Raw genomic sequence first — 26115 nt, 5'->3', positions numbered from 1 at the left:
CTGGGACTTTTACTTCAGGATAATGCATTCCCCTCTGGCCCAGGGAGTGTCAAGAAATGTCATCTGAGAGCCAATGCCTGGAATTGGGGAACCTTGCTTGGTGCTCTACCCTACTGTAGGTGAATTGGTATGTAACCTGCAAGACAAAGTCCCCTTCACTCTTCCCTCTCTTTTTCTCATGCAGAAGGAGTCCCTCTCCATAACAACCACAGTTGGGAATTTGCTGGGTCACACCTAAAGTCAGAACATCTCTGAGTCTCACCCAAGGCCCATGGCGAGTACTGCCTGGGTACCACTGCTGGTTATTCAAGGGCCAATGGCTCTTTAGTCAGAAGATGATTAAATTTGCCAGGACTGGGTCCTTCTCTTCAAGGCAGCAAGTTTCTTGCTTGCCCAGGGTGTGTCTAGAAATGTCATTCGACAGTTAGGGCCTGAAATCAGGGCCTCAGGCTTCTGCCCAGGGCTCTATCCTACTGTGGCTGAGCTGGTATCCCAGAGGCAGGACAAAGTCCTCTTTATTCATCCCTCTCCTCTCTTCAAGCAGAAGGAAGAGGTCTCTCCCAGAACTGCGAGCTGTCTGGGCTTGGTAGAGAGGTGGTGCAAGCACTCTCTTGGCTGCTCTGGCTAGTGTCTCACTGGGGTGTGTGCCCCGCCACATCACTGGCTGTGAGCCCTGCACAGCACCAGGACTTGCAAGGAATTTCAGTCCTTTAGACCTAGACTGCCTTTCAAGTTTATTTACAATCCCAGAGCACTTTAGCCCAAAATGGCAAGGCTTGCTGGGACTTAGGTTTTGACTGCTGGAATGGGCAATTCCTTTATGGCTAGGACTGGGTCTACATGCTCCCTCTGTGGGCTCTTCCTGGTGTTGCTTTTCACTGTGACAGGGCAACACTGAGTTCTCTTCTCCCTAACCTCCTTATGTATCTGTGAGTTCCAACCCAAAAAAGAAAAACAAAATAGAACATTGTGCCATATTCTAGGTAAACTATAGTGGTTTGGGGGATAAGAGTGTTTATTACCCATCTTTATGCAGGGAATCCCTTTCACATATCACTCACTCAATATTTACTGGATGAAGCTGAATTGCATTAATTAGTTTAAGGTAGGAATGTGTTGTCCTTCTAGGCTCTTCCAATTTTCCTCAAGTATCAAGGCATTACAGATGACAATAAAGGATAATCTCTAAATTTGTTTAACTATAACTTGGACTATCATTTTGTAACTATCATTTATATTTAGTCTTATCTAGGTAATTAGTTATTACAGCAACTAGTATATTGATTCCCATGCCAAAAGAATTAGCTTTTAAATCTTAACTATTTTGCTTATATTGTAGACTGGCACATTTTTGTTGGGGGTCTTTGTGCATCTCTGTGGCTAAAAATTCTGAAAGAAAAAAAAATCCATGCCTCTTATATATTTTATTTTATTTTTTTGAGACATGGTCTTTCTGTGTTGCTCAGGCTGGTCTCAAAAGTCTGGCCTCAAGTGATCCTCTCACCTCAGCCTCTAAGTGCTGGGTTTACAGGCATGAGCCAGCATGCTCAGCCCTGGCTCTCCTGATTTGTTTTATTTCACTTTTTAGTTCTTCAATTTTTCACTTAAATATATGGGGTGAAAAATATTATGGAATAATTAGATCTCTCTTAGATGGAATCCAAATTCTTCTCCTCCATAAATTTACATATTTTCAATATGTTAATAAATACAATGTCCTATACAACTATGATCTTTAAGATATAAAGTTTTTTTTTACCTTTATATCTTTTGTTTGCCAACTGCCAATTTTGTTTGCCAACTTCCAATTTTTTATTCATTGGATTTTTAAATTTTATGTAAAAAGTAGTATTTCTCTATAGTAATTATGGACTAAGATCTTATGGTTTATTCACATTTGCTGATATTTTATGCTCTAAGCCAGTTGGTAGTAGGGATTGAGGTCATGTGATGTTTTCCCCATTAAAGATGCCTTATAGTTCTATAGCTTGTATGTATATATGTCTACTTATATACATAAATGTAGTATATACAGAGCATTTTTAAGTACATGAAGTCATTTATACTGTAAGTTGTATATATTAATGGATTTTCTTAAACTTCCAAATTGCAAGTTTATTTTTTCCCCAGTTTTGGAGATAGACCAAATACATTTTCACATAATTTTTATTTCAGGTTTTCTGCAGGGAACTTTTTTATATTAGCCAGTGTTTACAGCTGGAATTATAAGGTGAGGAAGTTGGGGGAAAGGAGAAGGAAAAGGGACTGTATTTATTTTAAGAAACATTTTGAGTATAGTACTGTTTTTCTGAAACATGAAATAAATATTTTATCCTCCACTGTCATTTTAGTGAAGCATGAAAGCTGAGGAAATACTAAGAAGTAATGGATGCTTACATTTTTTTTTCTTTGCAAAGAGTCAAAGCTCTTCCCTTTATATACCTGTACTATTTTTATTATATTGTAGACTGGCACATTTTTGTTGGGGGTCTTTGTGCATCTCTGCGGCTAAAAATTCTGAAAAAAAAAAAATCCATGCCTCTTATTTTATTTTTTTTTTTGACACATGGTCTTTCTGTGTTGCTCAGGCTGGTCTCAAAAGTCTGGTCTCAGGTACAATTTCTCTTTTTCAGTTAAGGAAACTTAGGGAAATGACCTATTTTACTTCAGGTACTCAAGGAAGTTGTAAATGTTGATCTTAAGCCCTTAAGACCCTAGGCTATACATTAGTCAGTTGCACAGAGATTGTGGCAGAATCAGCCACTTAATTTGCAGGGCCCACTGCAAAATGAAATGTGGGATTCCTTGATCAAAAAATTATTAAGCGTTTGGAGGTGATGACAACAGAGCAGTAAGCCAATAGCAGGGTCTTTCTAAAGAGCAAGGTCTGGTGCACCTGCACAAATTACAAGCACATGATGTTATTCCTATCTTGTAAGCTTGGACCACCCTACCAGTAAAAGCTAGACACAATTCCTGCTGTGGTTAAGCTGCAGATGGCAGTACTCTTAGCTATCAGAGGCAAGAGCCAGGAAAGAATGCAGGGGTGAGAACTCTGTTAGGCCAGAGAAACAAAGTGGGGGCAGGAGTGAAAGCTTTGGAAGGGTGGGTACCCAGATACTTAGGATTTCCTGAGGCACACTGGATCTGTAGTTTAGGAAAGCACTCTACTTCTAAATGCACCTAGCAAGTAGACTTGACTCTCTTGATAACTGTCTGTTACTTAATGTTGCTGTCTGTTACTTAATAACTGTCATGTTACTACATGCCATTTGCTAAAATATAGACCTTTTTGAAGTTTGAAAATGAGTTCAAATATCTGTTAAAACCAGATGACTCCCCAATCACGTGTTTCAACAACAATCACAACAAAAGTTGTTTAGACACTTCTGGTCATTAAGTTAATCAATGAATATTTATTGAGCACTTATTATAAGTCATAAGCACTATTTTAGGCACTAGAAAAATAGCAGTGGAGCAGGTTAAACCCTTGACTTTGAGAAGCGCACATTCCGCTGGATTCTACAGAAGTTAGAAAATTGCAATAAATTTTAAAATCTACAATTTGGTTTTATTTTTTGAATTAAACTCTTTTTCTTTGTACTTGAAGCAAAATAAAAATAACTGTCAGAATCAAGTTATATTTTTACCATAAAGAAGAAAATCATGTTATAAAGTAGTAGGAAAAAAAGTAGGTTCCTAAGGGATGAGAATTTTTTTCTCCTCCTTAAAAATAGATTAAAATACCACAAATATAAAGGTCACGTAAGTTACACTGCATTTGTGGGATATTTTTAACATGAAATTAGGGATGATTCTAGGATTGTCCTTTTGTCAGGTGTGGTATTTTGTAATATTTATCTTTTGCCATAAAACCATGTTTTGATTGCCATAAAATCATGTTATTACTTAGTAGGATTCACATAATGTATTGTATTATTTTATAAGACTTTGTCACAGCCAGATATTAAAAACAAAGAAACAAACAGAAAGCGAAGCAAACAGAAAGCAAAACAAACAAACAAAAAAACCCAGATAGAATAACTATAATGCCTCTTGAGGGAAACAAGGGAAAAAAAAGAAACCTACAACTTTGAAACATGGTTGAATGTTTGATAGCACATGTTAAGATCCTTTTGAGTGCAGAAACAATTTTGAAACTCCATAAAATCCTTTATTTCTCATGATAGGAGAACACTAGACATTCCACAGATACTTCAAAATTTCTTCTTGGAACATCATACAATGAAACTTAAAAAATTAATAATAAACACTTATATTTCCACATAGTCTGTGCATCTCCTTTCCTCATCCCTCGCCATGTCATTATAACTTGGCAAGACTCTCTGTTTACCATTCGCTAATGTCTTTTTCCCTTCTTGTTTTTTGCTTTAAAATTATTTAGCATTTGTTTATGAAAGCTACAATAATACATACAAGAATGCTCTCTTTTTGATTCCTACATGACTTGCTATATTAAAACAAATTATGTGTTTATTGTTTGCTTTTAAAATCAATTCACTAGAAATGCATTAGAGATCTATTATGTGCAAGAAAAGTATTAGAGGGATGCTGAGGTTTGGCAGTGAGTATGAATGTATAAGGGCTAAATGCATAAGACATGATGCCTTCTACTAATTCAGGAATAAACCAAGTACCTTTATGCATCTCGCTTCCTCATACTGGAATGCCATTCTCCTATTCTCTAACCCCTGGAATCTCTACATCCTTCAGCTGCCTTCTTCTCTGTGAAGCCTTTCTGGAATTTCATAATCAAAGTTCATTACCCATCTCTAAGATGGTTATCATATGGTTACATGGCATTAATCATTTTGCCCTTTTTAATTATCGTTTTTGGTTTTAAGTTTGATTTGACCCATTATATCTGTGCTGTGGCTATTCAATTTAAATTAAAGTGAAATAGTATTAAGAATTCAGTTCTTCACCTGTACTAGCCACATTTCAATTGCTCAATAGCCACTGTTCTCTAATAGTTACTATGTTGGTCATCAGAGACTTAGAACATTTCCACTATCACAGAAAGCTCTATTGGACAGTGCTGCTCTAGACTGTGCACACCTTTGAAGGCAGTGACCATAATATTGAAACTAATAAGGTTCCAAAATTAATAATATGTCCAAATGAGGTATATCACAGTGGTGGTATGGGGCAAGAAGCAGGAGCAGGATTGTTTGGCAAATAGACACAGAGCTTTGTGTTATCTTAAGTGGGTTCCGTTACATTTGAGAAGATTTCATTCTACTTTAAAGAAAGGCATGCATCTAAAATAAATAAAGGTACCAGGAATTTAAAACACCATAAAAATCATATAGAACGTGTGCCTTGAATTTTAATAAATGTGGCCACAGTGAAGTAAATGGATTAGAGAGATAATATCAGATTTTTTCTATCAATCCAAATATCCTTAATATCTAGTCTACATTCCTATTCAATATGCTTTAGAAAAAGATTGTTATAATGGCCTTCAAATATAAGAATTTAGAGAAATTCTGCACTATACCAAAAAAATGAGCACTTTTATTCTTATACAGTGAAAAAGTAAGTTATTGCATTCAATTGAGCTTGAAAAATAACACATAAAATTATTGGTTTGATAAAATACACTCCCTCCTTTTCTAAATCTGTAGCCATATAAAGCCATCAAATTTTGCTCAATGTATACATTGGTCTTCAATTTAAAGATTGTCCATAAAGTAGTGTGGATATTCTGCAAGGGGAATAGGCCTGGTACAGAGGAAGCAGCACGGACTTTGGAATCAGACTACCTGGGCTTCCAGTCCCAGCTGTGCCGACTGACATTGTTGTGTTGGGAGATACTTAAGTACTCCCAATCTGAGGCCACTGATCTTTACCATACAAGTTTTTTTTTTTTTTTTTTTTTTTTTTTTTTTTTTTTTTTTTTTTTTTTTTTAACCAGCATGTGGCCTTTCAATACTGAGTTAAAAACCTGCCTTCCGGTGAACTTTCAGTACCTTCACCACCTAATTATAGCCAAATGACCTGGGATGTCATACTTGAGTTTTTTTGATGAATGATTTTATCATTGTCTGTCTTTAGATCTTATCCATATTTCTTTGGTGGCAACAGTTACAACTAAGACAAAGTAATATGAGCTCTCTATTCTGTTTGTTTTTTGTGTTTTTATGCATATACCATATTGTTTTTATTACTATAGTCTTGAAATAAAGCTTGAAATCTGAAAGTAAAAAAAGAAGACAAAGCAAGGACAGTTTTAATGGGGTTTTAGGACAGAGATGGCCTATGCTATTTAGCTTGAGTGTAGCTTAAAATAACACAAAGCTCTCAAAATTAAAAGGAATTTTAGAATAATATGTGCCACTTTATGTGCCAAGAACAGCACCACTGTTTGGGCTGGCCTGAAGAACTTTACTGTATAATAACAACTTTCACTACTGTAAGGACCTAGAACATGGTAGAGTTATGTCCACTTGAATGTTATGACAGGAGAAGGAATTAACGACATTTATTTGACAGGTGTTAGGACCCTAAATTATAAGCAGCCCCATTCCAACACACACACATACACACACACACACACACACACAAAATCTGACTTTTGTTTATTTTGAACCCCTTTTACAATGTCTGCCTGTTTAACCATCTGATTTGCTTTGCGTGACATAGGGGCATGGAGTGAGCTAGGTAGGTTTCTGAACCCTGTGCTTTGACTATACTTAGTTAATCTCTTACCTGAATGAAAGCCTTAGGTTTCTCATCTGTGTAATAGAAATAAAAATACTTACCTTGTATGATTATTTTGTTTTGAAGTTTAAATGAGAAATAGATGTTCTAAAAATTACTGATGTGATACTTTCTTAGCAAGTATTAATCTTCCCTCTTCCTTACCTTTCTCAGAGTTATGTTGTGAGGATTCAGTGAACTAATGCTATATATCATGAGAGGTGAAGAGTATAGAATTTGAATCAGATCTGAATTCAAATCTTGGCCCTGCTACTTATCAGCTGTGTGACACTGGGGTATTATTTCATCTTTTAAAATACTTTTATTTTTAAATTTTAAAATGGGAATAATAATCCTAGTTCATGCAGTTTTTGTGAGGATAATGTAAAATGCATATAAATTTCTCTGGGCTAGACCTGGTGTTTTCCATACATTACTAAGCTATTATTAAAGCACTACTCCAGTTTACTATCTGTGGTCTGACTTATGTTCAGCTTCTTTGAAGATATCTTCCAAACTAGATCATGAGTTTCTGGAGTGTTAGGAGCCAGATTTGACTCTGTTGAGTTCTGAAGAACCACTGGAATAGTGCTAAGTGCATTATGCTCATGTCTGTTCAACTTTTGGCCAGTAGAATAAATGCTTGGGGTCTTTTGCCTACTTAGCTATCAGTCACTATCCTTCTGATGGCCAACAGGAGCAAAAGGTTTGGGTAAATTATTAATGTAAAGAAAGCTGAATCAAATTCATAGGTTGTCTAAGTATAATATCCCAGCAATTGTATTATGTGACTAGAAACTTATAAATGATTAGTGACAAAAATTTGGCTCATTTTTGTATAATATTTATCAATTTATCTCGTACATAGGCTATATCTACTGTATTACTTTAAAAAAAGAAGTACGTTTGTGTGTGGTCTACTATGATGTCATGTAATGCATGCCCCTGACATGTACTGAATGCTCCCTAATGACTTCATGATGACTAGCTTTAAGGAAGAAAATAAAATTTAAAAAAGGAAGTGAGCATAAGCAAAGAGGGAAGAAAGGAAAGTGATCGGGATGAGGAGATGGTGAATACAGCCAGAGACTGACTTGGTCATTGCTTTCCTAACCTTTATATATGGATCTCTTAGTATCATTATACAGTTTTTGTTTAAAAATATTATTTTTGTAAAAGCATCATAGCCGTGACACATACATTTTTTTTTTTTTTTTTTTTTTTTTGAGACGGAGTTGCGCTCTTGTTGTCCAGGCTGGAGTGCATGGTGTGATCTCGGGCTCACCTCAACCTCCGCCTCCTGAGTTCAAGCAATTCTCCTGCCTCAGCCTCCCAAGTAGCTGGGATTACAGGCATGCACCACTACACCTGGCTAATTTTGTATGTTTTTTAGTAGAGACGGGGCTTCTCCATGTTGGTCAGGCTGGTCTCGAACTCCTGACCTCAGGCAATTAAGCTACTAAAATTAAGTATTTGGGAGCATGAAAGATAATTTAAAAAGCACATACTGTAAGCCAACCCAAAACAGATAATCTTGGAAATAAATTTTTCCTTAGTATTCTTTAAAATAATAAAATATACTGCAAAATTTTCAAGCATTTCCAAATCTTGTTTTGTCATGCAATACTTGCTTATGCAGCAGTGACCTTGTTGATGCTGTGTACAATCTGTCATTTTATGGATTATCCCTACGAGGTAGATGTTATCCACTTCTTGACAAGAAAGGCAGGACACAGAAAGTTGAATGGTTTGTCTTTGTTTCTCACAAAATAAGAAATAATCAGAATGAGATTTTTATGGTGTGGGCCCTCCTGCCTGATTTATTATTTTGAACTTTTTATGATGTGGTTCTGTCCATGGAGAAATTGAAAAGTAAACAGATTTAGGGACTGATTGCTCTATATACATTGTTTTCAGACCATAGGAGAGACAAGCTTCCAGTTCCAGTTATTTCTGTTTAACATTTCTCTGCAAATCAGCAAGGCTTGTTATATCCAGGCTTGGCCAAGTTAAATATATTCCCTGTATTTTTCCCTTATGTTTGGAGATCTAGCAAAATATTCCTCATTATCCTGTTTATTGAAGTGAGAACTTGTATGTGATTGTATGAATGCCTAATAGTCTTGAAGTAAAGGCCGTCAAATTCAACAATGCCTGGAGAGATTGCATGTATTCTTCTCTACCACATATTTATAGGATTTGTTTGGAGTGCCAAAATTTTTGTTTTAGTCCTATAGATAATAATTTCTTAAAAATTTTTAAGATTTTTCAATTTCTCCTAAACATAATACATAAGGAACACCTTTTGGATTAATGCTGTGTAAAGTTAGCAAAAAAAAAAAAAAAAAATACATTATTTTCTTTTACCATGTCCCCGATCTCAAATCTTTTCATTTCTCTGTTCATTTGTTTTAAATTTAATTTTAGAGGGCTGCTGAAGTATCAAACTAATTTAGATACCCACCCTCCCGGCTGCATCAGTCTTAACCGAACCAGCTCTCAGAATATTTCCTTACCAGAGTATTTCTCAGAACATTTTCATGAACCTTTCCCTGAAGGATTTTCAAAACCGGAAGAGTTTACCCAGAACACATTTGTGAAGATTTGTATGGAAGAACCCAGATTCCAAGCTAATTTTCCACAGGTCAGATTAATTTTGTGTTTGATCTCCACAAAGTTTGTTTCCATTTGACTGATCAACATCACATATAAATGTGTTTTTCAAGCTATATATTCATGCATAATAGGATATTTCAGGATGTTTCAACAGTAAGTTAGTACCTATTATTCCATTACAGACACCTGACAGTTCAATGCAAAAGATCTATGATGTTAGAGGATGTATAATATTTCTACTTAACTGACCATATGACCTTTGCATACAACAGCATTGGTGCTTGCAGCCAAGAGATGACAAATGTTTTTCCCATCATTTGAGAAAAGCTGATTGAATAATAAAAATAGTAGTAAAAAAAAAAACCTGCCACCGCTACCACAAATTATTATGTTATTGTATTACAATATTATGTATAATATTGTAAATAGTAAATAGCAAATCAATTTATTGAATGCTTAACATTATCTGCCAGGCATTGTGCTAAAATGTCCTGTATGCCTAATACAGAACATTTATTAGACATACAGAATGTTTCTTGCAATATTCACAATGACTATTTGAAGTAATTAATATCACCCTCAATTTTCTGATAAAGAAATTGTGCTTACCTTGATCAAAGTCTCCAAACCAGTAAGTGGCAGAGGAAGCATGTAAACCCAGGTCTTTTACTAATATACTTGCTCCTGGTAAACGTCCATAAGTATTCAGCAATTAGTTCAATAAGGGCCCTAATCTTCCTCTGTGCCTGTGGGAACTGCCCCCATGCAAATTACACCGTTTATTCCTCATCTATAAAAAGTGGAAGTAGGAAATAGTGATGTCAAATGTCTCTATTGGAAGAGAAGAAAGAGAAGTCAAAAGCTAGAATGAATTTGTAGATGACTTTGAAATAGCGTATTAGTTGTGTGTTTATTATTATTAATAATAATCCTCTAGATCCCTACTAGCCTCTATAATTTTCAGAACTTTTCTGAGTTTCACATAATATTCACAAATATTAGACAGGGCAGGTATGGCGACTCCCGTTTTGCTCATGTGGGACCTGACACTCAAAGAATAAGTGATTGTCTCAAAGGTGCGAGGCTGCTACATTGCAGACCTTGTCTTGCAATGCTACTCATAACACAGTGTGGGGCTCAATGTTATTATATGCAGAAGAGGCATGATCTGTCTGCATGAAAGAAGGAAGATTTGAAACAACTAAAGTCAGACTTTAAAAAGTGGCCATTAAGAAAAGTTTTAGTTGGAGGCCTCAAAGGGATGTGAAAGACAAAGTGTGTAATTTTAGGAGAACAGTAAGCCACGTAGGCTTTTGCACTTCCCAAAGTTTGCATGTATCCTGGGATCAGGGCTAACCGTGCAACACATATTCAAAATTGTCATGGTTTCCAAATTATAAATATTATTTTATGTTATTATTATATTATATAAAAGTAAGTGGTAAACAACATGCCTAGCATATTGCATTTTTAAAAGTATGTGCTATACATATTTAACATATATATACATATTATATGTATGTATAATATGCGTATACATTATGTACATTAAAAATCTAGGGTTTTCTTATTTAATAAACATTAGACTATTACTTTATTTCTAAAATTATCACCAGATTTATCAGAGATTGTTAACTCCCCCATATTCTTTTATTAAATATATTGTGTATATACATTATATATCTGTAGGCATAGAAAGGTGTATGAAAGAATATACCCTTGTTTGTTCATGGATAGTTACACCCAGAGCATGAGATTGAGGGTAGGGTCTTGATATTACTTTCTGTTTTATTTTATACTTTTGTTTGTTTGAATGATAGTGAGCATCTATTATTTTTTACTCATTTATTATATTTTCTTATTTAAAATACAAATTAAAATACTATTACTGTAATGTATGCAATAAGCAATGGGGCAGGTGTAGATTTCTACAATATGAGTATTTCTTGAAGTATATTTTCAAAAATTTGTCTTAGACTTGGCTTTGGATTTCTGGACCTTTGTGCCTGTACTGTGCCGAAAGACTTTACAGGTATATCCGGAGCAATAAGCCAGTCACCATCATTTCGGTCATAAGTCATCCCTCAGATGTCATGGAAATCCGAATGGTCAAAGAAAATTTTAAAGCAAGACCTGGTCAGGTGAGTCAGTGGTCAGCAACTTTTTAAATAGCCTTTACCCTTATGTAATTTTTGGAATTTAGCAAACATAGCATCATTGAAATAGTTGAAATTCTTAATTGGTCATTTAAAACTTGTCTGTTTGTTGCTTTTTAGTATATTACTCTACATTGTCCCAGTGTATCTGCATTAGAAAATCATCCATTTACCCTCACAATGGTAAGAAACATATCTCTTGCTTTTTCACATTTGTAGGGTGCTATGCATCTTTTTCTTTTTTTGTGTCCTATCTCATTCTAAAAGGTATTCAAGGCTATCACAGTATTCTTGATGTTTAAGTAAGCTGTCTTTTTACAAGGAAAATAGTTATCTGCTCAAGAACTTTGTAACTACTCTTTATTATTTTTTGACACCTTATAATTCAGGAAGTAATGAACTAAAACGTATTAAAACTTATTGATTCAAAACATAGGCCAAGCACAGTGACTCATGCCCGTAATCCCAGCATTTTGGGAGGTCAAGGTAGGAAGACCACTTGAGCCCAGGATTTTAAGATCAGCCTGGGAAACATAAGGAGACCCCATTTCTACAGTAAATAAAGAAAAAAGCCAGGTGTGGTGCTACACACCTGTAGTCCCAGCTACTAGGAAGGCTGAGGCAGGAGGATTGCTTGAGTCCCAGTGTTTGAGGTTTCACTGAGCCTTGATCCCACCACTGCTCTCCAGCCTGGGCAAGACAGTGAGACCTTGTCTCAAAAAAGAAATATATATGTATATTTAATTTCTTGAATATTTACTTTTCTCCTTTTATGGAGTATTTTAATGTATATGGAAATCTAATATATGCACGATTTTCTTTGGAGATGGAATTTAGGGGAAACATAGATACTCTGGGTTGAGGTGGAAGCATTAAATAAAACAGGCAGTGTTTAGAAAGGGTTAAATCCAGTGTAATGGGAGAGAGAATGGGAAGTAAAATTAGAAAAATCAAATGGAGTAAATAATGGCATGGGAGGGCATCTAGCTAAATAATGGACACCATCAAATATGATTAGCTAGTCAGCATATCATTTAATATTATTATAAAAATAGCATGAGTTCATTATAAACATTTAGACAATTCACAGATATAAAATAAAACAGAAACTTAAAAAAAAAAATTTCCCCACTTTCCGATCCTTTTCTCTACAGTTTGACATATATCTTTCCAGGTATTTTCCCATATGCTTCTGCATACATGAGTTTCTAACATTTATTTGCTGGATCATATTGTTTTGCAACTGGCTCCTTTCACTCAACTACATGTGATGGACGTCTTTCCATATTACTGTATGTGCCTCATTCATGTTAATGACCGTATAATATTTCACAGTAGGAAAGTACTGTAATTTATTTAATATTCTCATTGATGTTGGATATTTGGACTTTATTCATTTTCTAAGAAAGATAATTGAGAACAGAGACCACATGTTTAAATGTATACTTAATAAAGATAGCAAAACTATTTTATATATATGGTATGTATACATGCAGACAGATGGGAACATGTTGTAAAGCACATTGTAAAACATGTTCCCATCTGTCTACATCTATACATCCCATATACATGAATTTGGTAACATGAAAAGAGAAGGGAATAATTGAAAAGGGAGAAAATACACAAGTAAGTTTGTCTTTACTTAAATAATTTAAGAAGTTTGTCCTAATCCTGGGTTCATAAGAAATTTACTTCAGATTGCCCTGGCCAGAACTTCCTACACTATGTTGAATAGGAGGAGTGAGAGAGGGCATCCCAGTCTTGTGCCAGTTTTCAAAGGGAGTGCTTCCAGTTTTTGCCCATTCAGTATGATATTGGCTGTGGGTTTGTCATAGATAGCTCTTATTATTTTGAGATACGTTCCATCAATACCTAGTTTATTGAGAATTTTTAGCATGAAGGGCTGTTGAATTTTGTCGAAGGCCTTTTCTGCATCTATTGAGATAATCAAGTGGTGTTTGTCTTTGGTTCTGTTTATGTGATGGATTACATTTGTTGATTTGCATATGTTGAACCAGCCTTGCATCCCAGGGGTTAAGCCAACTTGATCTTGGTGGATAAGCTTTTTGATGTGCTTCTGGATTCGGTTTGCCAGTATTTTATTGAGGATTTTTGCATCAATGTTCATCAGGGGTATTGGTTTAAAATTCTCTTTTTTTGTTGTGTCTCTGCCAGGCTTTGGTATCAGGATGGTGCTGGCCTCATAAAATGAGTTAGGGAGGATGCCCTCCTTTTCTATTGATTGGAATAGTTTCAGAAGGAATGGTACCAGCTCCTCTTTGTACCTCTGGTAGAATTTGGCTGTGAATCTGTCTGATCCTAGACTTTTTTTTGGTTGGTAGGCTGTTAATTACTGCCTCAATTTCAGAGCCTGTTATTGGTCTTTTCAGGGATTCAACTTCTTCCTGGTTTAGTCTCGGGAGGGTGTATGTGTCGAGGAATTTATCCATTTCTTCTAGATTTTCTAGTTCATTTGCGTAGAGGTGTTTATAGTATTCTCTGATGGTAGTTTGTATTTCTGTGGGATCAGTGGTCATATCCCTTTTATTATTTTTTATTACATCTATTTGATTCTTCTCTCTTTTCTTCTTTATTATTCTTGCTAGCAGTCTATCAATTTTGTTGATCTTTTCAAAAAACCAGCTCCTGCATTCATTGATTTTTTGAAGGTTTTTTGTGTCTCTATCTCCTTCAGTTCAGCTCTGGTCTTAGTTATTTCTTGCCTTCTGCTAGCTTTTGAATTCATTTGCTCTTGCTTCCCTAGTTCTTTTAATCGTGATATTAGGGTGTCAATTTTAGATCTTTCCTGCTTTCTCTTGTGGGCATTTAGTGCTATAAATTTCCCTCTACACACTGCTTTGAATGTGCCCCAGAGATTCTGGTATATTGTGTCTTTGTTCTCACTTGTTTCAAAGAACATCTTTATTTCTGCCTTCATTTCATTATTTATCCAGAAGTCATTCAAGAGCAGATTATTCAGTTTCCATGTAATTGTGCAGCTTTGAGTGAGTTTTTTAATCATGAGTTCTAATTTGATTGCACTGTGGTCTGAGAGACAGTTTGTTGTGATTTCTATTCTTATACATTTCCTGAGGAGTGCTTTACTTCCAGCTATGTGGTCAATTTTGGAATAAGTGTGATGTGGTGCTGAGAAGAATGGATATTCTGTTGATTTGGGGTGGCGAGTTCTGTAGATATCTATTAGGTCCACTTGGTGCAGAGCTGAGTTCAAGTCCAGGATATCCTTGTTAACCTTCTGTCTCATTGATCTGTCTAATATTGACAGTGGGTGTTAAAGTCTCCCACTATTATTGAGTGGGAGTCTAATTCTCTTTGTAGGTCTCTAAGGACTTGCTTTATGAATCTGGGTGCTCCTGTATTGGGTGCATATATATTTAGGATAGTTGGCTCTTCTTGCTGAGTTGATCCCTTTACCATTTTGTAATGGCCTTCTTTGTCTCTTTTCATCTTTGTTGATTTAAAGTCTGTTTTATCAGAGACTAAGATTGCAACCCCTGCTTTTTTTTGTTTTCCATTTGCTTGGCAGATCTTCCTCCATCCCTTTATTTTGAGCCTATGTGCATCTCTGCATGTGAGATGGGTCTCCTGAATACAGCACACAGATAGGTCTTGACTCTTTATCCAATTTGCCAGTCTGTGTTTCTTAATTGGGGCATTTAAAGGGTATTCAATTAGGAAAAGAGGAAGTCAGATTGTCCCTGTTTGCAGATGACATGATTGTATATTTAGAAAACCCCATCGTCTGAGCCCAAAATCTCCTTAAGCTGATAAGCAACTTCAGCAAAGTCTCAGGATACAAAATCAGTGTGCAAAAATCACAAGCATTCCTATACACCAATAACAGACAAACACAGAGCCAAATCATGACTGAACTCCCATTCACAATTGCTACAAAGAGAATAAAATACCTAGGAATCCAACTTACAAGGAATCTGAAGGACTTCTTCAAGGAGAACTACAAACCACTGCTCAATGAAATAAAAGAGGACACAAACAAATGGAAGAACATTTCATGCTCATGGAGAGGAAGAATCAATATTGTGAAAATGGCCATACTTCCCGTAGTAATTTATAGATTCAATGCCATCCCCATCAAGCTACCTATGACTTTCTTCACAGAATTGGAAAAAACTACTTTAAAGTTCATATGGAGCCATAAAAGAGCCCGTATTGCCAAGACAATCCTAAGCCAAAAGAACAAAGCTGGAGACCTCATGCTACCTGACTTCAAACTATACTACAAGGCTACAGTAACCAAAACTGCATGGTACTGCTACCAAAACAGAGATATAGACCAATGGAACAGAACAGAGCCCTCAGAAATAACGCCACACATCTACAACCATCTGATCTTTGGCAAACTTGACAAAAACAAGCAATGGGGAAAGGATTCCCTATTTAATAAATGATGCTGGGAAAACTGGCTGGTTGTATGTAGAAAGCTGAAACTGGATCCCTTCCTTACACCTTATACAAAAATTAATTCAAGATATATCAAAGACTTAAATGTTAGACCTAAAACCATAAAAACCCTAGAAGAAGACCTAGGCAATACCATTCAGGACATAGGCATGGGCAAGGACTTCATGTCTAAAACACCAAAAGCAATGGCAACAAAAGCCAAAATTGACAAATGGGATCTCATTAAACTAAAGAGCTTCTGCACAGCAAAAGAAACTACCATCAGAGTGAACAGGCAACCTACAGAATGGGAGAAAATTTTTGCCATCTACCCATCTGGCAAAGAGCTAATATCCAGAATCTACAAAGAACTTAAACACATTTACAAGAAAAAAGCAAACAACCCCATCATAAAGAGGGCAAAGGATATGAACAGACACTTCTCAAAAGAAGACATTTATGCAGCCAACAGACACATGAAAAAATGCTCATCATTGCTGGTCATCACAGAAATGCAAATCAAAACCACTGTGAGATACCATCTCACACCAGTTAGAATGATGATCATTAAAAAGTCAGGAAACAACAGGTGCTGGAGAGGATGTGGAGAAAAAGGAGCACTTTTACACTGTTGGTGGAAGTGTAAACTAGTTCAACCATTGTGGGAGACAGTGTGGCGATTCCTCAAGGATCTAGAACTAGAAATACCATTTGGCCCAGTAATCCCATTACTAGGTATATACCCAAAGGATTACAAATCATGCTACTATAAAGACACATGCACACGTATGTTTATTGCGGCACTATTCACAATAGCAAAGACTTGGAACCAACCCAAATGTCCATCAATGATAGACCGGATTAAGAATATGTGGCACATGTACACCATGGAATACTATGCAGCCATAAAAAATGATGAGTTCATGCCCTTTGTAGGGACATGGATGAAGCTGGAAACCATCATTCTGAGCAAACTATCACAAGGACAGAGAAGCGAACACCACACGTTCTCACTCATAAGTGGGAACTGAACAATGAGAACACTTGGACACAGGGCGGGGAACATCACCAACTGGGGCCTGTCATGGGGTGGGGGACTAGGGGAGGGATAGCATTAGGAGAAATACCTAATGTAAATGACGAGTTAATGGGTGCAGCAAACCAATGTGGCACATGTACACATATGTAACAAACCTGCACGTTGTGCACATGTACCCTAGAACTTAAAGTATAATAATAATAAAAAAAATTACTTCAGAAATTAACCTTCCCTTGTGTTAGCAACTTTATTTTGAAAATCATTTCTTCACCGTAGCATTAAATAGAAAATATGGAATAAGAAATCAGTTGCTGAATGTCAAGTACAGAGCAGCAAGAGTTTTTTGTTGTTGTTTTTTAAACTATTTTTCAACATAAACAAAAGTAGAGAGAATAGTATAATGAATCCTTGTATTCATAAAAAGTATAGAGGTTTACTTTTTAGTATATACTCAATCACTGAAAACTTTTTTGCTTTCTTAAAACTGTATATCAAAGAATTTTTCACCTATGTTCACACTGAAGAGAGGCTTCTAGATCTAATTTCTTTCAGCAGGCCTAGGCCCTTTTCACCAGGCAAGGGGAAAATACAAAAGAAGTAGTGTGTAGAGCTGGAAGGGCTTTAAGTAAGTCACTTCTACGGCCTGGCCTGCTTCTTATGAGGTGATTATGGTAACAGATGTGATAGCCCTGTGGCCAGCTTGAGGCAAAGATAGGAAGAAAAGAAAAACGAGAGAAGGGAATGTAGGTACAGACAGAAGAAAAGGAACTGGAGGTAGGAGACGGTTGAGAAAGGAAAACTGAATTATATGTGAAATAAAATAGTAGTAACTATTCACACAAAGGGCAAGGATTTTAGAACTCAATTCCAGATCCCTCACTTGTTACTTCTGTGTCTGTGAATGTATCTCTCAACCTTGCTAAGGCTCAGTTTCATTATCTGCAAAACAGTGCTAGTGATACTTACCTGGAGGGGCATCTTTGATATTGTCAATATTAGTTTATAAAATAATGTGTATAAAACCCTTGGCACATCATTAGTGGTCAATACTTGGTAGTACAGATATTATTATTACTTTCATAATCTTAAAATACCTGGTTTTAACTTGGATTATTGCTTTCATTTCTGAAATTATGCTTTTTTTTGAGAAGCAAGTACAAGACATGAGCATGTGGCTTTTCAACTTGAAAATGAGAAACTGGGAATATGAGAGTAGTCTCTGTTATTGAAAATCTGTCATGTGGGTGAAGGATTTGATTTTTTTTTCCTTTGGGATCCCAATAGGCAGAAAGTTTTAGGAAAACACATTTTTATTTAACATAATAAAGACATTTCTAACAATGAGACCAGTCTAGAAATTACAAAGAGCTATCTCACAGAAGTGTTTGCAAGGATTATTGCGGTAGATCAGGACTTTTCAATCACGGCAGTATTGACATTTTGGATCAGATAATTCTTCGATAGGATGTGTTGTCCTGTGTATTATAGGATGTTTTGCAGCATCTGTAGCCTTGACCCACTAGAAGCCAATAGTATCCCCAACTGTGACTGCCAAAAGTGTCTCCAAATGTAGCCAGATGCCTTTTAAGGGGCAAAATCTCCTACAGTTGACAATCACCACATTAGATCAATAGTTGTCCAACATAGCTTCTAGTTCTAAAGGGCTTCAGGATGTTCTTTTAGAGGCCACTGTGAGAAAGGAGAATTTAAGCACAATAGGAATTTGAGGGATGGGAGTGCTTAGCTTGTGTTCTGGGGACACCAATCATGTCAATGAGAACAGCTCACTTTCAAATGGTCTGTGTTATGAGAATTCTGCTAAAGTATGCATATAAACATCATCATCTAAAAACATATTTTGCTTACTCAACTTGAATCCTTTTTGGAATTCCATGAAAATTATTTTGGTTACCATGAGTTCCTGAATACTTTCATGTGATGTAGACCTTTGAAAGAGAATTTGATTATTTTAAAATTCAGCATTCTTTTTTTTTCATATTCACTGTCATTAATGCCCAAATAACAGTTTGGATATGAATCAAAAGGAAAAGTGGGATAGGAGTATAAAGATCTAACAAGTTCGTCAATAATTAAAATGACATGAGGATAGCCTCATGTACTTGATATTTTTGTCATATAAATGAAAGATTTGTTCTTTCCCCCTGTGGAATCTCAAAGTGTGGAAATAAGAACAGTACATTGTTCTTGGAGAACAAATACTGGTTTAGTGACCATTTTGGGAAATAATGTGTTTGGGTTGGTGGAAAAAGTCAAAAGAACTTTTCCTCACCTCAGGGAAGCTCCATTAGTTATATGAGGCTCTGGAGCCTCCCTATGGGTTGCCTCCTACAGCAAAGGACATCTCACCCTGGGCCTTCACTGTCGAGGTGGCCCAGGGAGCCCTCAGTATGAAGGCTCTGAGTCCATTGCAGGCTTGTTTCAGAAGATTCAGGTTCAGAAGTGCAAGAGATGAAGATAAAGAGGTTGGATGTCTACAGTCTATATCCATCATAGTTTTTCTTTTCTTACTTTTTCATTTAAGAAAAAAAATATCTTTTTTCTTCTGGTTCTGTAAGAATATTTTACCAAAATGACAGAGAAGAGAAAAAAGGATAATTGTAGTAAAGCAGGTTATTGGAGACCACTTCGTCCATTCTTTTAAAGAAAGATTGTTCTCTGAAAATTATTCCAGATCGGGAGAGGGGACACAGGAGGAAGGAAGGAAGGGAAGGGAGGGAGGGAGAGAGGGAGGAAGGAAGGAAGGAAGGAGAAGGAGAAAGGGAAGGGGAAGGAGAAGGAGAAAGGGAAGGGGAAGGAGAAGGAGAAAGGGAAGGGGAAGGGGAATGAAAAGGAAAAAGGAAGAGGGAGAGAAAGAAATAAAATACATTTTTCGATGGCCTAGTTTGGAAAATGCTGATTAATATATATTTTAAGATGCATAGTGCCTACTAATGTATTAATGGTTTTGAGGACTTCTTTAATATATAATCTCATTAATTTTTTTCTTTCTTTTTTTTTTTTTTTTTTTGAGACAAGGTCTGCCTCTGTTACCCAGGCTGGGCAGCAGTGGTGTGATCATGGCTCACTCCAACTTGGACCCCTGGGCTTAGCCTCCTGAGTAGTTGGGACTACAGGCACATACCACCATGACTGGCTAAACTTTTTAAAAATTTGTATAGAGATAGGGCCTCGCTAAGTTGCCCAGGCTAATCTCAAACTAGCCTCAAGAAATCCTCCTGCCTCAGCCAACTAAAGTGCTGGGATTACAGACATGAGCCACCACATGCCACCAATCCCATTAAATTTTGTTCACTCATTTAGTTAATGCTTTCTCATTTTCCCACTTTTGGGTCTCACCCTGGGAACCAACCTCATTTTCTTCCATGTATTCACACCTTAAACTCCACCCATTCTCTTTGTCTGGGAACTCTTACTCGTCCTTCACATCTCATCTTCCTATCACTTCTGCTGAGCAGCCTTCACTGACCCTCCCTATTGGATTAAGTTTCCTGACCTTTCCTTTTATGGCCGTCCCATGTACACTCTTCCACACCAGTCATTAAATGATTTGTTTAATTAATATCTCTTCTCCTCATAGACCATAAGCTCCATGAGCCCTTTGAAAGATGAATTCATAGCACAGTATGTGGTGCATAATCAATGCATATCTGTTGAAAGAGTAAAAACCACCTAATATATAGAGTTCAGGACCTAGCTTGAGACAAGCTTTGTGGATAGAGCCTCCTTTCCCCATCTCTTTATAGCACACTTTTCCTTAGAGGGTGCAACTACAGAAAAGGAAGTGTTGGAGGGATAAAGAAGAAAGGAGAAATATTTATTTCCAAAGTGGCTCTCATTTGGAGTAGACTGAGTCAGAATAGAGTATTTCATTAAAGTCTAATATTTGACGTCATTGTACTTATTTCTTTCTAAGAAAAGAGGAGGGGAAAATGTACCTATGGCAAAGGTCTTTGGAAAGAACCACCAAAGACAAGTAGACGCAATTTGTGGATTATATCTGGTCTATGATGAAGTCATTTTTCACCTCACCTCCCTTATTCTTAGCACAAACAATAACAGAAAATTACTTGCTCCTAATTTTGTGCTTATCTGACAAATGCCATCAATATTTCTTAGATTCACCTAGCACCTTGTAGGCTGAAATAGAACTTGACTCTATAAGGTTAGGTTTTGCATTCACATTCATTCATATTTTAAACATCAGTTTCTGTATGTTTTACTTATGCCTTATTAAATCTCAATTATAAATACTAACTGACTGTTTTCTTAAAACCACTCCATCTCACAGATATTTTAAATTGTTACAATAGTTGGCTTTAAATAACATTTTAAGGCAAAGAAATTATTTTTATCAGACCATCTGTTTATCATGTAGGCTTAGGAAATGGTTTATAGCTTTCCCAGATTTGGGGGGTTACAAGCTCGCTCATTTGTACTATCCCCTAAGGGAGTTTTTGTGTTCATAAGTGGAAAATAGGCAAACTTGCTGCTGCCTAGAAATGAATTTGAGAAGGGCAAATATTTCTAAGCTAAATTTTACATTATGCTATTATGTTAATTTACAGTCTTTTCCTGCCATTTCCTTCTCTGTCCAATTACTTCTATTTGGCACTTAGAAATGTAAAATGCATGCTTTCAAACATTTTCACTGCATAGTTGCCTTAAGAGTTCTCTTGAAGTAAAACAAAGCAATTTCCCACATGGCGATTCCCACTAAAAGTGAGTATCACATCTTTTGTTAAAGATAATAGTACCTACTAATTAAGTGCCTAAGAGGTTCTTTCATAGCTTTTGCAAATATTATATTATTTAATTCTTATTATATTCCTATGAGACATGTATTGTTAACTCGGTGATGCAGAAAAGAATGTGGCTCAGAGAGACTAAATAGCATGCCCGAAGTCACACATTTAGTTGAGGTAGAGGTGAGATACAAACACAGATCTGTCTGGCTGAAGGCATGGTATTTACTGTTCTGCACTCTCTCTCTTCTGCCACACTATCCGTCCATGCTGAGAGCTTTCATATTTCTAACACTGCTCTTACTTTTGGACATCTGTGTTGCTGGAGTCAGAAAACAAAAATAAGTCTAAAATTACCATTTAGAACTGAGGTTTACTGAAAACACAAATATGTGTTTTCTTTTTTTCTTTTTTTTTTTATTATTATTATACTTTAGGTTTTAGGGTACATGTGCACAATGTGCACGTTTGTTACATATGTATCCGTGTGCCATGTTGTTTTGCTGCACCCATTAACTCGTCATTTAGCATTAGGTGTATCTCCTAATGCTGTCCCTCCCCCCACCCCCCACCTCACAACAGTCCCCGGAGTGTGATGTTCCCCTTCCTGTGTCCATGAGTTCTCATTGTTCAATTCCCACCTATGAGTGAGAACATGCGGTGTTTGGTTTTTTGTCCTTGCGATAGTTTACTGAGAATGATGGTTTCCAGCTTCATCCATGCCCCTACAAAGGACATGAACTCATCATTTTTTATGGCTGCATAGTATTCCATGGTGTATATGTGCCACATTTTCTTAATCCAGTCTATTGTTGTTGGACATTTGGGTTGGTTCCAACTCTTTGCTATTGTGAATAGTGCTGCAATAAACATACGTGTGCATGTGTCTTTATAGCAGCATGATTTATAGTCCTTTGGGTATATACCCAGTAATGGGATGGCTGGGTCAAATGGTATTTCTAGTTCTAGATCCCTGAGGAATCGCCACACTGACTTCCACAATGGTTGAACTGGTGTTTTCTATAGTAATGTGAAAGCTTTGGATTGTCCATACTACTAAGCTCTTCAAATAGTGTGAAGTGGTGAAATTTGAATAAATCCCCCTGTTTAAAAAAGTCTAATACTTATTTTCATATACTGTGCCAGTTAGAAACAATCAAATCAATAATATATACAGCCATTACAAATTCAGTAGTTTGCATTTTAGCTCACTTTTTAAGATGGAGATTAAGATTTTCACACTGAAAGTACAACTTCAAAGTACAAAAGACAGGGCATAGAAATACTATTTCGGTCAAGGTAAAGCTAAGCTTTAAGCACTAATTTATTAGGAGGGCAAAGGTTGGAGTTTTGATTATTTAAAATGCTTCACTATTTTTCATACATGTCATTGACTTCCCTACACAAGAAGGATATCCTAATTTGATGGGTTTTCCAAGGAAATTGTGATTGTTTCTTGCCGTGGTACACCTATATTTTCTCATGGTAAAATCTCACACACAGGTTTGCTGACAAGATTAATGGAAATTGTAGGACACTGTGTAGTATCAGATCGTGGATTTTGGAATACTACAGCTTGGGATGGAGACCTGTATGCTCTACTTTCTAGTATTATGACTGTGGACATGAAAATTAACATACTTAATCTTTTGTTTACTTCTTTATAAAAGTGTAGTTAATGATAGCAACTTATCCATGGAGTTACTCTGAATATTAATCCAAAATATATAATTAAGTGGTATGTGTGGTGCTTGGAATATAGTAAACTCTCCGTAAGTGGATTTAGTTATGGTTGTTTCAGATAGTGACTTAGGGACCAAGGACATGGATTAAATTAAGATTTTTGCCTTGTTCTTTAGTATGTAGTAACTGACTAAGCTTTGGCCACAGATTGGTTTAGAAACAGTCATTTTGGGGGAACTGATGACTTATTTGCCTTTTAAGGTCTTCTAGCCTTAAGGTTGAATGACATTTTAGGTTAGGTTTCCTTGAAAACAGGCTGGCAGGTATATTGCATGCAGCAGATTTGTTGGGAAGTATGCTTAGGACAACAATCAATAACGATTGACTAAAAAGGCAAGGCTGAACTTGAACTATGTGATACAGGTCCATAGTGGTCTCAGAAGATCTGACAGGAGCTCTGTAGATGAAATGATAGCTTACAGTGATCCTGTCTTGAAGTCAGGAGGCCAAAGCTTTGTAATCCCCAATTGACCAGTCATTGGATTTGAGATACCTCCAGGGTGAGGCACTTAGACATAGACAAGGAGGCTTTGTTCTGTGGATAGCTATTCTTGGGGCAGGTCTCAGTAGTGAGCCCTCCCAGGCAACCTTTTCAGAAGCTGGAAGAATGGTGAATGAGTGTGTTGATCCTGGAAGTTGGGCGGAGGGTGGGAAGGGAAAAGGTCTGAGCAGTGCAACACAGTGTCCATTAAGTAGCTTTTAAAAACATAGATCTTTTATGAGATAATTCTCCATTTTTAAAACTAGAAATTAAATTTAAGGTACATATAAATTCTAGTTTATCTATACTAATTGAACTTTAAAAATCTGTTGTCCAAACTGCAAATTTATTTACATTTGAGAAGTCTAAATCATAGACTGTTGAAGTGACCAAAGTAACCAAAATAATACAATCAATAGCCAGAACCCATTTGTTGACTCTTCTGCTTTACATTTGTATTGATTTAAAGCCTGTGTAGAATGTAACGTTTTGTTCTTCAAGTATGTAATGAATGTCTGCAAGTATTTTCCAGCTGTGCTCTGTGAATACCAAATTTAAGACTTTCTACCAAATCAAATCCTTTATTAAGGTATGCTCTCACCTAATTTACCTGTATTAATTAGAGATGATTGGAAAAAGCCCTAATGTAAGACAGCAAGAAACCTACTGCTTGCTACAAAATGTAGCATCTCTTCATATTTAGCTGAGGTAGACCTTATTTTCATACTAATTCCATGGATTCTCAATTATGGAAATAATGCAAAATCTGCCTTTTAAACACTAGTAATGAATCGATGTTTACATGAATACCTCTTTATTCTTCTGTTATTATTTTTATTCAGGAACAAACTGTCACGTGCATCCCTGTGAAGAGACCACCAAACAGGCTTTGTGTGAGCAATAAAGCTTTTTCATCACCTGGTACAGACAGGCTGAGTCTGAAAAGAGAGTCAGCAAAGGGAGACAGGGGTGGGGCCATTTTATAGGATTTGGGTAGGTAGTGGAAAATTACAGTCAAAGGTAGTTGTTCTCTGGCAGGCAGGGGTGGGGGTCACAAGGTGCTCAGTGGGGGAGCTTCTGAGCCAGGAGAAGGAATTTCACAAGGTAATGTCATTAGTTAAAGCAGGAACCTGCCATTTTCACTTATTTTGTGACTCTTCTGTTACTTCAGGACTCTGGATGTATACATGCAGTCTTGGGCTCAGATGCCTGACATTCCTGTCTTCTTATATTAATAAGAAAAACCAAATGAAATAGTGGTAAAGTGTTGGGGTGGCAAAAATTTTGGGGGGTGGTATGGAGAGATAATGGGTAATGTTTATAAGGGCTGCTTCAAGCGGGATTAGGGGCGGCATGGGAATCTAGAGTGGGAGAGATTAAGCTGAAGGAAGATTTTGTGGTAAGGGGTGATATTGTGGGGTTGTTAGAAGAAACATTTGTCATATAAAATGATTGATGATGGCCTAGATACAGTTTTGTATTAATTGAGAAACTAAACGGAAGACACAAGGTCCGAATAAGAGGAGGAGAAAAACAGGTATTAAAGGAGTAACAATTGAGAGGACCCAGGACATCCAATTAGAGAGTGCCCAAGGGGGTTCTGCATAATTACTTGCTTGGTTGGTGAGTTTTTTGGGCTCTATCCTTGAGTTTTTTTATGTTGTCATACAGCAGGCCAGATTGATTTAGGTAAAAACAACACTCTTCATTTAAAAATACAGAGTCCTCTTTTTTTTAGCAGTGAGTACGTCGAGGCCTCCGTGATTTTGAAGGAAAGAGAAATGCAAAGCCAGCAATTGTTTGTTAAAGGATTAGAAATGACTAGGAGAGAGTGAATGAGATTGATAGTTTCATGAGCGTCCCTGTGAAGAGACCACCAAACAGGCTTTGTGTGAGCAATAAAGCCATTTATTTCACCTGGGTGCAGGTGGGCTGAGTCCAAAAAGAGAGTCAGCGAAGGGAGATAGGGGTGGGGCTGTTTTATAGGATTTGGGTGGGTAAAGGAAAAAGAGGGGTTGTTCTCTGGCGGGCAGGAGTGGGGGTCACAAGGTACTCAGTGGGGGAGCTTTTGAGCCAGGATGAGCCAGGAGAAGGAATTTTACAAGACAGTGTCATCAGTTAAGGCAGGAACAGGCCATTTTCACTTCTTTTGTGGTGGAATGTCATCAGTTA

At 36.6% G+C, this 26115-nt stretch overlaps 1 protein-coding gene across 4 annotated transcripts in view; it reads left to right on the top strand.

Annotated features, from left to right (window-relative positions):
• NOX4 (NADPH oxidase 4) overlaps nt 1-26115 on the top strand; it is a 169657-nt gene that overhangs the window by 80572 nt on the left and 62970 nt on the right. For all 4 annotated transcript variants that reach the window (XM_055283211.2, XM_055283208.2, XM_063642020.1 and 1 more), the window contains 3 exons: nt 9151-9367; nt 11316-11480; nt 11616-11678. In XM_055283211.2, coding sequence (XP_055139186.1) covers nt 9151-9367; nt 11316-11480; nt 11616-11678 — 445 coding nt within the window. The remainder of the gene's footprint in view (nt 1-9150; nt 9368-11315; nt 11481-11615; nt 11679-26115) is intronic.

Source organism: Symphalangus syndactylus, chromosome 6, assembly GCF_028878055.3.
Source record: "Symphalangus syndactylus isolate Jambi chromosome 6, NHGRI_mSymSyn1-v2.1_pri, whole genome shotgun sequence".
NCBI lineage: Eukaryota > Metazoa > Chordata > Mammalia > Primates > Hylobatidae > Symphalangus > Symphalangus syndactylus.
This window is presented reverse-complemented; position numbering and strand designations above follow the sequence as displayed.